Raw genomic sequence first — 13,198 nt, forward strand, 5'->3', positions numbered from 1 at the left:
GAGACCTACTTAATTAATAGTGATCTCCCCGCACTTCCCATCATCCTCTTTTCCACTACTCTGTCTTGTGCTTCTCAGTAGTATTACCTGACATCTGCCATGTTTATTACACGTATTTAGTCATCTGTCCATCCATCCATCAAATATATAAAGGAGAAAGATGTTTACTGAAGACTATTATCTCATGTCTCTTTAACAGAGGCTGACAAACATTAGGTATTTAATATCATTGACTGAATTTCTGGAATTTCAAAATGTGACTTACTTCCCAAATAACTTCCTAAAACTTTATACTGGTAACCTAACCAACAATCTATATTTTATTAATTGAGGTTCCCTTCAGTTTCTTACCTCTTGGGAAGAGACTCCTCTGTAGCCAAAATCATGTAACTTGTATTCCAGACCATCTAAGTTACCAGACGTTTCTAATAAGTATTTGGCCAATATTTTCTTCTGCTCTCTAGAATTTGTGGCCACTGTGATTGGATACCAGGACTGAACAAGAATAGTCTGTAGTAATAAAATTAACCACAAGCATTAATACATAAAAAATTGGATTCTTTCTGAGGAAAATCCTAGCTTTCTCTGGAGGTATGTCCTGGACTTCCATACTAGTAGAAATACCAACTGGACATTTCAGCTGTATGGTGGGAAGCCTACCACATGTATTTCAGATACAGTGCCGAGCTCAGCTCTCAAATCTGCAATACGAAGGATAAACAAACTAGGCCGCAAACAGCAGAGAATGTTGAATTACCTATTTTTCCATCCAAAGCTCCAAAGAAGCAAATATTTATGAAGACTATCTGTGATGAAGGACCGATGTTATTTCTTTATTTTCAATCTATCATGGATCAATAGTTTTATAAAATATATTCACACTTGGATGCTAAGGCAATTGCCATAAAAGTTTCTAAATGCTTATCCTTGATTTTTCTATTTCATGCAGGCTTGCACTGAAGAGTTCATGGACCAGACTGGTCCATGGACTGCACCTTCAATAGTATACAACTAGAGAAGTTATTTTTTCACTCCTCCAGGTAGTACTGGGTCTAAACTTTCCTTGGATCTAATATGACTACTGGTAGGTTATGTGTGTGAGATACTTTTGTTTAGTACTAGACAATCCCATTCACTGAGTTATGTTTTATGTCCTTGGCATTTATCTAAAGTCATTATAAAAGAGCCACATGAAACATTTCTGCATATGCTGTTTACTTCTGAGGTCCCTATTTTGTAATTCAGTTCCTATTATATAGTTTTCTAAATGAGGAAATGAAAGAATTGCTACCTTCTAATACTAAGACTTGCTACTTCCTGATAAGAACTGTCTCTTGGTTTTCTCCCCTTTTCCTTGGCTTCCAGGCAACTCCAAAAAATGTCTAATCACAGCAACTCTATTAATTATTATGACTTAGGAATTCACTCCTCCATTCTAGGATCATAATTTCCTATTCTTTTTGTAAACCAGATAGCCTGCTATTACAGCAGCTTCAAATTTTAGAAAGAGCTGCTAAGATGACAACAAGTCTGTGCTCACTCAAAAAGCTACTTACTTTCTAAATTTTACAAAACAAGCTTTTACTGAATACCAGCTAAGTAACCAATAAATAAAATAAGTAAAAATAAAAAGATTATTTATTCTTGGACTTCCCAACTCAGTCCCCTAAAAAGAAAAACTGCATTAGACTCCTGCGATTAACTACGGCTCCAAGTTCTTTGTGGTTCCTTCCATCAAGAGGTGTAATCTCTCTCTTCATTCCTGATTCTGGGATGTTCCTATGATTTGCTTTTGACCAACAGAATATAGCAGAAGCCATATTTATAACTTCCAAGCTTCTGTTTCAAGGTTTTATAATCTACTCTCATTTTCTTAGAACCTTGAGACTGCCCTGTTGTAAAGAAGCCTAAGTCAAGGAAAGACGTCTTGCAGTCCCAGTTACCTAAGCTGAGGTCCAGACGTGGGAGTGAGGCCATTTTAGACCGTCCCTTATCTGAGCTGAACCCCTACCTGAATGCAGACACGTAAGTCCAAGCAAGACCAACAGAGAACCATTCAGTCAACCGCAGAATCATGAGAAATAACAGCCTTTTATTGAGGGGGCAGGGGGCAGTTTGTTATACAACAGTAGAAAACTGATCCAACTCCTTACTGGAACTCTATGACAAATCACCTCTTATCTAAGCATTCTGCTTCTGAAATTCTTTCGTAATTTCAGTGATTCCACTGACCCAGCCTATGAGTATCCTACTTCTAACTAATCTTTAGCTTTTCTTCCTCTTTATACTGCCGCTGGTTACCCTTCTAAAGCAGAGTTTTATTCAGGTTATGTCATTCCTTAAAATCCTTTAATGGCTATCTATTCCACAGAGGAAGAAGGCCAATTCATGGTGAAATCTGAGGCCTCCTGCTATCTTGCCTCATTTACCATCTAAAGGTTTATCCTTTATGATATATTCTACTTTTTTTGCTATAGTCTCCCTTGGGCTACTTGCCATCCAAAGAATACCTCAGCTCTTCATTCTTTCATGAAGAATACCTTCATGAAATGGAAAAGGTTTCTTTTCCCCCATACACAGAATTCACTACTTCTGCTACCAATTTAGCATTCTTTCTTGTATTAGTGTTTAGTTAAGAATAAATTGCTCCTCCTCCAAAGGCTGTTAAGTAACACATACCTTACTCTAATATCTGTGCCCAGCACTTCTGTGGTATATAACTAGTAATCAATATTCATTTGCTAATTTAATTCAATCAACTCATAATTTTAATTTAACTTAGAATGATATTATCTAGGAGTATGAGAAAGAAAGAAAAAACATAACGTGATAAACTCTAGTTGAGTTATAAAGGTAGAAGATTGACCTTACCCCTCGAAAAATGCCAGGGAAGGAGAGAAATAACTATGAGACACAGTGATCCTTCACATCACCATTTCCTTTCCATAGTCCAACAAAATCAGCTTAAATTATACTCTTAATAAAATCACTCCCCTTTAAAAAAGATCACTGTAGATGTAAGCAAGGGAAAAAAAGGCAAGTTAGTTTGGGTTAATTCAAGGTCTAATAAAATAGGCCTTGTTGGAAACTTCTCCAAAACAGCAATTTGCCCACACAAATCAAGATAAAATTTTTAGCTGAAAACTAAGACTAAAGTAAAAGAACCTGCAAGTTTTACTTAAGAAGTGTTCATTATATCATTACTGTGCAGAATAAAGAATTTCAAAGAATCAGAAACGGTGTGGTATAGTAGAAAGGGGACTGGACCTATTCTGTTAACTAGTCCCTTTGCCCTTCAGGGCTCAATTTCCTCATCTGTGAAATGGGGGCATTTGATCAGTGTAATAGTTTATAAAGTCACCTTTGATTTTTAACAGAAAAAAGGTTTTGTTTCTTTGGTTGGAAGAAACTGTTAAGTTTAGCCCAACATGCTCATTCTTCAGCCCCTCTTAAGTCTGAGATACCTCTGAAGAACTCTTAAGCTGTCCTAAATACATTCTGAAATCTGATTTGAGGACTAAGATTTCTTCTAGCACTGATATTAAAATTGATAAAGCAATTCAGTAATTTTAGTGGGTTTTAAAATTCAGTGTATGGTGAATAGAAGAATGTTATTAATAACTCTGCACAAGGAATTCCCTGGTGGTCCAGTGGTTAGGACTTGGCACTTTGACTGCTCTGGTTCAACTCCTGGTTGGGGAACTAAGATCCTGCAAACTGTGCAATGAGGCCAAAACATAAACACCACAGAAAAACAAACTTTGTGCATACTGGGAGGGTGAAATGGAAAGAATACTACTAAGCACTATTATTTAAAATGTTTTAAATTTAGGGTTTCCTGAAGAAAATCTCGAGTTTTTAAATAACAAGCTTTTTGGATTTGGTAACAGACTGGATTTACAAGGTAGTAAACTTGGGTGGGAGATGGCTAGGAAAAAGATGAACTTCCTCTATCCTCTAACCCACGGAAGAGGCAAAGTGTTTTCTGGAGACATGGTATTTAAACACAATTAAAAAAAAAACAAAACCACAGGATCTATCAGAAAGGGATTGTTTCAGAACATTTATTTTTGTGCCTTAGATAAAAATACATACCAAAGACTGAAATTATTTAAATAATATATATTAGAAGAGAAGGTAAACTTGATAAGAGATGAAAATAGGAAATTTTTTCCCTTCAAAATCTAAATCTCATATTGGATTTTATATTTAATAATCTTTAAAAACATTTTTATATTTGCTAACAAACTACTACTAAGATGTCCTGACGTGCTGCGATTCATGGGGTCGCAAAGAGTCAGAGACAACTGAGCGACTGAACTGAACTGAACTGAAGATGTCCACAATTTATAAAAACAGCAACTTTTCTTTTTTTTTTTTTTAGTGAAATATATCTAAATAATGATAATTAAAACAGGTACTTAAAATTTTTTTCAAGGCTAGTATTTTTCACTTTCTAAAGAAAAACATACATGAAAAGCAAGGTAGGCTTGGAACTAGTTCTGTGTCATAAATATCTGCTTTATGAGACTCCAATTCAACACAGGGGAAGAGTACTTATTGACTAAATCCTCAACCAGAAAACCAGAAAGAAAAAAAGTGGAAAAAGGTGATTCATAAACGATGCTTTTAAAAGTAAGATTTATCTGTTTGGGATCTTTTGGCACTGAAGGTAAAAGATACACTAGATGATGTGGTTCTTTAAGAACTCGTCTACTCTTTTTTATAATTCCATCCCCTCAAAATAAAGTATCTGTCAGTAAAGGAGTATGAGAAGTGTTAATATGTTTCCTTTTACTCTGAGTGCACAGTTCAGAGTTTTAACACATAACAGTAAACTATTTTAAATCTTTATTTTAGTTAATTGTTCATTGTTTCAGAGCCTGTTAGGGTACTAAAAGTTTTTCTAAACTGTTTCTAGTCTTTATGAAGTCTTTTTTGAATCCCAAATGTATTATTTTATAATACAACAACAAATCAGTTTTACCAATAAACTAGTGAGATAAAGCATACAAAGCACCAAGTAAACACCTCTCAGATAATAGGGTGAAATTTCTATAGTGAATCTTGAATGTATTTAGATGAGAAATATCAGGTGGTAGAGTCTAGGCTCTAAACTGATTAGATAAGAATAAAGAAAACAATTACTAAAATGTCTTAAGTTACTAACGATGTATCTGTGCTGTTTTTATAATCTTTCTCTATGGCGGTGTACATTTAGGACTGCAACAAATAAGATGGAGGCTAGCTGAGTTTTAACTGTTAATGACTTTTAACAATTTAAGATTAGATTTTACTGGAAGGTAATTTAGTCCAACTGTCATTTTATAGGTGAGGAAACTGAGGCCTGAAAGGTTTAGGAAGTGGTAGGAGTTTACATAACTTTATTAATAGCAATTTTTAAACTAGAATTCCAGTTGAATGGTTTTTACACCTACAATTAATGTTAAGAATGAAAAACAAAACAAAAAACAATTCACCTCAACCCAGTTTGTAAGCCAGTAACACTCCGGATCTGTGTTTTCCACTGTGAAGAGAACATTTCCTCTAGGAATGACAGAGCCCTCAGGAACAGCTTTTACTTCTATTGGAAGATGCCCATCATATTTCTGGTAAAAGACAATAATGAAATTATTCATTCAACAGATGGTACACCATTACCTGTTTAAATAAGGTTCTTTATATTTACAGAAGCTAAACTTACTGTCAGAGAAATTACAGTTGTAGATCTTACTATATTGCTAGTAATAGGGTCAGAATATGCTTATCCTCCTGAAATAAAATTAGCTATTTGATTAACAGTTTAGTATTACTAATTTTTAAAATTTTATGCTGTCAAAGTACTTTTGCTAAGAAAATTTGTCACTTGAACATAATTTCAAAACAAAGTTGTTTTCCTCTTCTTTCCCCTTCAAAGAGTTTATTCCAACATATTCTAAGAGCACTATCTTCTAAGTAGTCTTCTTTTCCATAAAAGAAAGGCTAATGATTGGAAGATAAAATAATGAACTGCTATTAGAGAGCAAAATAAAATGAACAAACTAAAAAAGAAAAGAACTCTCTGCCAGTAGAAGAATCTTGAATAGGTTTTTCTCTATACTGGTAGTAGACTTCACACTATTTTGGTAGTAGACAGACTAACTGTAAGTACAGTTTCTAGAACTTTCACAATCAACATCCAAGTGCAACAACTCTCTCCCAGATTAGGCTGAGGATATAGTGGCTACACAACATGTTACTACATACTTAATTAAAAGTATATTTAATTTAAAAGCTGGTGAACTTTTGGCTAGTAAGGTAGGTTGTTTCAGAAGTCCTAGCAGTTTATGTGATTTGGGACAAGATAACTAGATAAAAAAAAAATTCACGATTCCCGAGGTCTCAGATTCTATGCTTGTAAAATTGGATTACACAAGATTATTTCTAGAGAATCTATGATTCCCTAAGATTCTCTGAATATAAAATGAAAAGATTTACCACCTTGATGACTGAGAATTATATTACTAAGTACAGCATCTAACTTAACCATACTGTTATCCTCAAAACAAATCAAATGAGTTAAATGCGGTAGTTACTCAAGATATGGAAAACCAGCAGAGTGCTTATCCAACTTCTTCATGGAGCCAAAATTACCAAATAGTAAAATTCAGTATTACAATATAGGCATGAAAGTTAAAGCATTTCTTATCACTTTGTGTTTGGTAGTTTACAATGAAAAAGACATTCATTTTAGAGATAATTAACATGGAAAGATGTCAGTAGATCCCATTCTCCACCTATCTATTTAATAAAGAAAACAGCCAGGGGACAATTCAACTTGTAACTCAATTTCCATGTCTTTGGATGCCCAAAAGTTTAAGCAAGGAATCCAAATGTGTTAGATAGGATATTACAGTACAATAAAGAATGAAAATTCATTTCACAGATCTGTACCAAACCATTCTAACTATTCAGTAAAGGAAACGTCCTAGAATTGTGTAGTGACAGATTCATACCATCTATTTTCTTAGGTATTCTATAGTCCAGAAAATAGGCTTAAACTTTCAAGTTGCCCCATGCCCTTTCTTAATCACAATGTATTTTCAGATAAAGGATTAAAGCACCTTTCTGATTTGCTAGTTATTTAAACTATAATACATATTGTATCAAATTGCTTAGACATGCTATAGATTCTTGATACTAATCATCAGGAAAAACAATTAAACATACTTTTAACTTCTCACAAGAATATTTAAATAGATATTAGTTACAGGTTCCCATACAGACAATAGTTGTAATTACCCTGATCCTTGAATGATGTGGGGGTTAGAGGCACCCCCTGCCAACAGTCAAAAATCCAGGTATTACTTACAGTCAGCCTCTGTAACCGCAGTTCCTCTCTATCTGTGGTTCTGCATCTGCAGATTAAACCAACTGCAGGCTTGTGGTACTGCAGTATTTACTACTGAAAGAAACTCCATGTAGAAGTGGACCTGTGCAACTTGAACCTGGTTTTCAAAGATCAACTGTATAGCCTAATCTTCTATTCAAATTCCATGGCAAGAAATTCTGAACTAAAAGTAAAACCAAAATACAAAATACACATTGTTTACCTCAAGAATGTAGTTCCATCCCTTTTCATTAAAGACATCATCTTGGAAATGCTCTCTGTATACCTCTTTGGCTTCTTGGATCTTCTCTTTGGTAACTACTTTACCTAAAAAAATAAACATCTCCTGTTTACATTTCTGAAGGCATGCTGTGAATTGCTGAGTTGCCATAGGATTAATGTCTCTAGCTATTTCACACATTCTATGGATTAAAAAACAAGAACTGAGAGGTTAAATGATTTACCCGGAGTCAACAGCAGAGTCCGAAAAGGAATCTGCACTACCAACCACTCATAAGCAGAAACATAAAAGTCAATTTATTATGTGAAAAACAAATTTGCAGTAGAAGAGATTTTTATATGTGTGTATGTATATATATTTAAAATTACAGTAACAAATTCACTTCTAGGGAGATTTTTTAAAAACCTGTGTTAATTTATACAGTCTTCAGATTTGAGACTAAGCCTTTGATATATGGTTTCCAGGTTAACCTGTTTACTTTATTCATAAAGTATATCTTTGGAGGCTGACAATCCAATAATTTTCACAGTTCCTAAGTTGTTGCCACCCGCCCCCATACACCTTCAGCTAACTTTATCTATAAAATGAGGATACTACCTACTTATAGCCTGGTTATGAGAACTAAATGAGTTATGACATCTGAATAAAAGTCCTTAGAATGCTGGCCTATAACAAACCATATATTTTAGCTGTAATTAATAATAAATAACACTTTATAAAGCTTTTAAGCTGAAGGAAATTGAAGTGTAACATTAGTCTTTGGTAACTCTCTAAATAAGATCACTAGTAAACTTATTTAAAATATCTTGGGTAATTGTGTTGCAATGAAGTACTTCTGATATCCAAGTATATTTTCAATAGCATAACATATCTTAACTATCTAATCTTAAAACTGCCAATGTTACAGAAAAAATTATCTGCATAAAATTCAACTTAATCTGTATTCAATTCTGAGATTACTTTTATTTGAAAAGGTAAAAATGAAGTTTTCCAAAATGTATAGAAAACTTTGGAACTATTTCCCCACCCTCCAAATGGACTTCCAAATAATAAAGTACAGAAATTATTTTGGGGATTCTGCTTCTTTAAAATGCATTTAAGACTAAGTCTACAGTTACAGGTAGTTTTGAAAAACAGGCCTTTAAGGTAAAACTGACTAGCATAAACATATTCTAATTATAACTGCTATCACGACTCAAAATGAGTTTCCAGGTCAGTAACAAATCCTTTATTTTGAATTAGTGACTAAAGTCTGCCAACAAACCAGATGACTCTCAGAAAGTTATTCACTTCTCTACATTTATTCCCAAGCTTATTAGTTTCAGAAAATTTCTCTCATAACTAGAACACCAAGTACATACAAATTATACAATTTAATGCTTTCAAATTAACAGATTTCTAAAAATTTCAAAAGAACCCCTAATGTAATTAATATCAAAATTAGACTCTTCAAAAAGTTACACATATTAGGAAAAGCAATACCTTTTAAATACTTATGAAGAATGTACTGCAATCCATAAAATACTGTTTCCTCATATTTCACCTTCCTTATTTTCGAGTTTTCGGTCTTCTTTTCACGGCATTCAAAGTAGGAATAAACTTTGCTTGTGTTGGGTGGGTACTGTTTATAGTGAGTAACCTATATGAAAGAGAAATACTTGAATTAGAAAATACCAGAAGAACAGATTGTAAACTGCAACAAAAAGAACTTGAAATTATGTAAAAACTAGATAAAATATACTGATTTGCTATTGATGAGCTTCTTTTCTGGCGATAAAGAATATAAAGTAAGTATCGTGCTTATTGTTTAGTTGCTAAGTCATGTCTGACTCTTTTGCAACCCTATGGACTGTAGCCTGCCAGGCTCCTCTGTCCATGGGGTTTCCCAGGCAAGAATACTGGAGTGGGTTGCCATTTCCTTCTCCAGAAGATCTTTTCCATCCAGGGACTGAATCCATGTCTCCTGCATTGGCAGATGAATCCTTTAGCACCAAGCCACCAAGGGAGCCCCATTATGATTAAGATACTTTTAATACTTCGGTATCTTAAATTCAAAATCACGGGCGAGTATAAATTTTTATAAACATACTGGATTTAAGGAAGTACATAGCCTCTGTAGAACCAGACACTTGGGGAGAATAAAAAAAGGTTTACTCTTGGTGAACAGTCTTCATTTGGGAAAGAGAAGCAGCTGCCTCAGGGGAGATACAACATAAAACAATGAACTGAAAGCAGAATGTGGTACTGTTACTATATAAGTGTGGAACGCTCATCAGGTCAATAGTCAATGACTTCTTAAGGCTCTCCATCTGCATAATAAGGCACTGGCTACGATCTCTTCTAGTCTTCAAAGTGACACTGTGAAAACCTGGATGAAAGCAACAGCAGCAGCAGTGGAAAAAAATACCCTGTTCTGTAATCTTTTCTCAAACCACCTCTGAATTGCAAAATGTATGTCTATACGATTGCAACATTAAATCCTTGTGGATTTAAAGATATGAAGAAGTATTATCACAAATTTCTTTTCCATGAATTTAGGTAAGAGCCACTGTTGAAAATTTATTTTTGTTTTCTGTGTTCATTATAATCTGAATTTATTAATTTTAATATGGTTACAATATTTTACCAATAAAAAACAACTGGAAGAATAGTGTGTATTTTCCCATTTGCAAAAACAGGAATAATGCCTTAAAGCTTACGGATAGGGTGATGAGTCAGGGTAATGGTGGAATAAATCTTTGCAGATGAGTTTCATGGATGACTGCTGTGGACATAAACCATTTTCCCTGTTTACTTCTGATCTCAAGTTTAAAAAAAAACTAATGTTTTCCCTGTTTGGCTGTACAATCTCAATCCAAGTAAAACTTGGCTTTAACCTAAAGAATCTTTGTGGCTTAACACAAAAACTCTAAAATGAATATAGAAAGAAAAAAAAGTCACAAATGTTTAAAATATGTTTCCTTTCTTATTGAAGCAACTAACAACTCTAATAGTCCCCTGATGCTGCTTACAGGTAACCTTGGAGGTGAATCTTTATTGTTAATATGTGGTCTGTTGCCTAAGTCAGGTAAGAGCTGGAACTTTCTGTTTTGCTCATCTATGTATCCCAGGTGATGCAGTGGTATAAAGAAACCCCTTGCTAATGCAGGAGCTGCAAGAGACGCAGGTTAGATCCCCGGATCAGGAAGATCCCCTGGAGACGGAAATGGCAACCCGCTCTAGTATTCCTACCTGGAAAATTCATTGGGTAGAGAAGCCTGGCAGGCTATAGTCCATGGTGTCTCAAAGACTTGGACTGAACACACACAGGCAGTTATCTATATATTACAAGGTATATGAGGCTTCATCAAAACCTAGCATAGGGACTTCCCTGGCAGTCCAGTGGTTAAGACTCTGTGCTTCCACCACAGGGGTCATGGGTTTGATCCCTGATCAGGGAACTAAGGTCCCTCATGCTGCATGTGTGTTAGTCACTCAGTCATGTCTGACTCTCTGCGATCCTATGGACCCTAGCCTGCCAGGCTCCTCTGTCCACGGACTTCTCCAGGCAAGAATACTGGAGTATGGTGCCATTTCCTTCTCCAGGGATCTTCTCAAACCAGGGATTGAACCTGGGTCTCCTGCACTGCAGGCAGATTCTTTACTGTCTGGGCCATCACGAAAGCCCACATGCTGCATGGCAAGGCCAAAACAAAAACAAAAAAAACCTAGAAGCAGTGAGGTGGGAGAAAAGTCAGCTCTGATGAAGTAAAATTTGAACAAAGATTCACAGCTGTGACTCAGTACTTATTGGACCTTCTTCCCAGTTCGCATACTTAATGGTGCACCTTTAATCGTTTACTTTCTCTACATCAGATTTAAAAGTATTAGAGGGCAAATGAATTACTTTCTTCTTCTGAGTAGACCAAGCAGTCAAAAGCTAAATGGAAATGTACTTAAGCTATTTAATTCCACCTTGGTCTAAAAGTGTACTAAAGATTTTCCATCCTACAAATACAGTTCCTGTTATGGACAATAATGAAATATGTTTATATAATTTTAAAGCTTTACTTCAGTTGTGTTCTTTAATTATGGTACTTAAAACCTTTGTGTAAGTATTCAGAATGTCTCTCTGAAAGCAAACATTAAAAATACAAAGTTGTCTAGGCTTAGTTAGAAATGAAGTATGACTTCTAAAATCTTTGGAGAAACTTAAGAGAACTGTTTTAGATTTCAGCTAAACAGCAAACTCTCTAGCAATTAACTATGGAACAATTTACTATCAACCACTTAATAACACCCAATATATTTGAAGAAGAATAAAATACAATAGTATATTCAGATCTGTTTATATACTGGCATATACATTGTTTAAATGGGAAAAAAATTTTAAACAGAGCTTCTTAGTAAATATTTTCTAAAATAGCTAATTTTAGTTGTGCTACGTTTACTGTCCTCTTCATTTTACTAAACTTCATTTCTGCTAAACTTGTCACCCTGAGTCCCTTGGAACTTTTATCAGATAATGAGATGATATAGCAGAAATTCAAATCAATAAATTTTTATTTTATAAACAGTTCATTCACTCACAAATATATGCTCTACCTGCTGTGTAATCAGGCGCTGGTTCAGACGCTAAGGATGGGGAAGTAAAACAGACTGACATAGTCCCTAGCCCCACTGGGCTAGTGAGGGCTGAGAAGTCATAAAATCAGTTCAGAGCTAGATGGATGCTATGAAAAATTAAAATGATGGCCTAGAAGAGGCGTGGGAGACTAAATAGGAGGCCAGGAAGGCTTATCCTGAGATAGCGACATGTGAACAAGATCTAAGTGACAAGGAAATAGGAAATATTTTGACTTCAGGGTCAGAACAGAAATGAAGACCACTGTGGTTGGTGCTTAGAGAATGAGGAGGAGGAGGTACATGAAGTCAGAAAGAGATGCAGGGACAAGATCACGTAAGACTCACAGGCTACCTCAAGTGGGGAAGCCACTAGTATGCTTTAGGCTAGAGTGACTATGATCTGATTCACATTTGACAAGGATCAGCCTGGCAGAGGTGGAGAGTAGATTACAGGGTGACCTGAGTGGATGCAGGAGTATCAGTTAAGAGGCTATTGTCAAAACTCAAATTAGGTGAGAGATGACTCATTATCTTTGAAGAAGTAGGCTGATAGATTAGATTTGGGAATAAAGAGGGGGAGAATTTTATGATGTTGCCTACATTTTTGGCTTGAGCAACTGAGTGAATAATGGTGCCATTTGCTGAGACGAGGAAAGGCATGGAAGGACTGGGTTGGGAAATCAAGAACTTAGTTTTAAGTATGGTAAGTAAACACTAACAAAAAGCTCCATAATATTCAAAATTAAGTGACCTGCCAAAAGAGCGCTCTTAAATAATACCCCTAAAAATGTTTCTTAAACTGACATAGCCTTCCTGCAACTAACAGAATCCCGCCAGCACATAAATATATGTGTGATGAAGAACAGACACACAAGGGAAAATGTAGCTCTTCTAATAAATCTGAATTTCAATTATGTGGTTGATTTTACTTCATGAAAAAATAAGCTTCTAAAAACTGCACTCCCAGTGTCAATTAACCATGT

At 35.1% G+C, this 13,198-nt stretch overlaps 1 protein-coding gene across 1 annotated transcript in view; it reads right to left on the reverse strand.

Annotated features, from left to right (window-relative positions):
• NAMPT (nicotinamide phosphoribosyltransferase) overlaps nt 1-13,198 on the reverse strand; it is a 40,179-nt gene that overhangs the window by 20,104 nt on the left and 6,877 nt on the right. Inside the window, exons 2-5 of the mRNA XM_052638503.1 lie at nt 9,093-9,249; nt 7,593-7,696; nt 5,481-5,609; nt 352-510 (exon numbers count right to left, since the gene is read on the reverse strand). Of these exons, the coding sequence (XP_052494463.1) occupies nt 352-510; nt 5,481-5,609; nt 7,593-7,696; nt 9,093-9,249 (549 nt within the window). The remainder of the gene's footprint in view (nt 1-351; nt 511-5,480; nt 5,610-7,592; nt 7,697-9,092; nt 9,250-13,198) is intronic.

The sequence above is a fragment of the Budorcas taxicolor genome, chromosome 4, assembly GCF_023091745.1.
Source record: "Budorcas taxicolor isolate Tak-1 chromosome 4, Takin1.1, whole genome shotgun sequence".
In the NCBI taxonomy this organism is placed as follows: Eukaryota; Metazoa; Chordata; class Mammalia; order Artiodactyla; family Bovidae; genus Budorcas; species Budorcas taxicolor.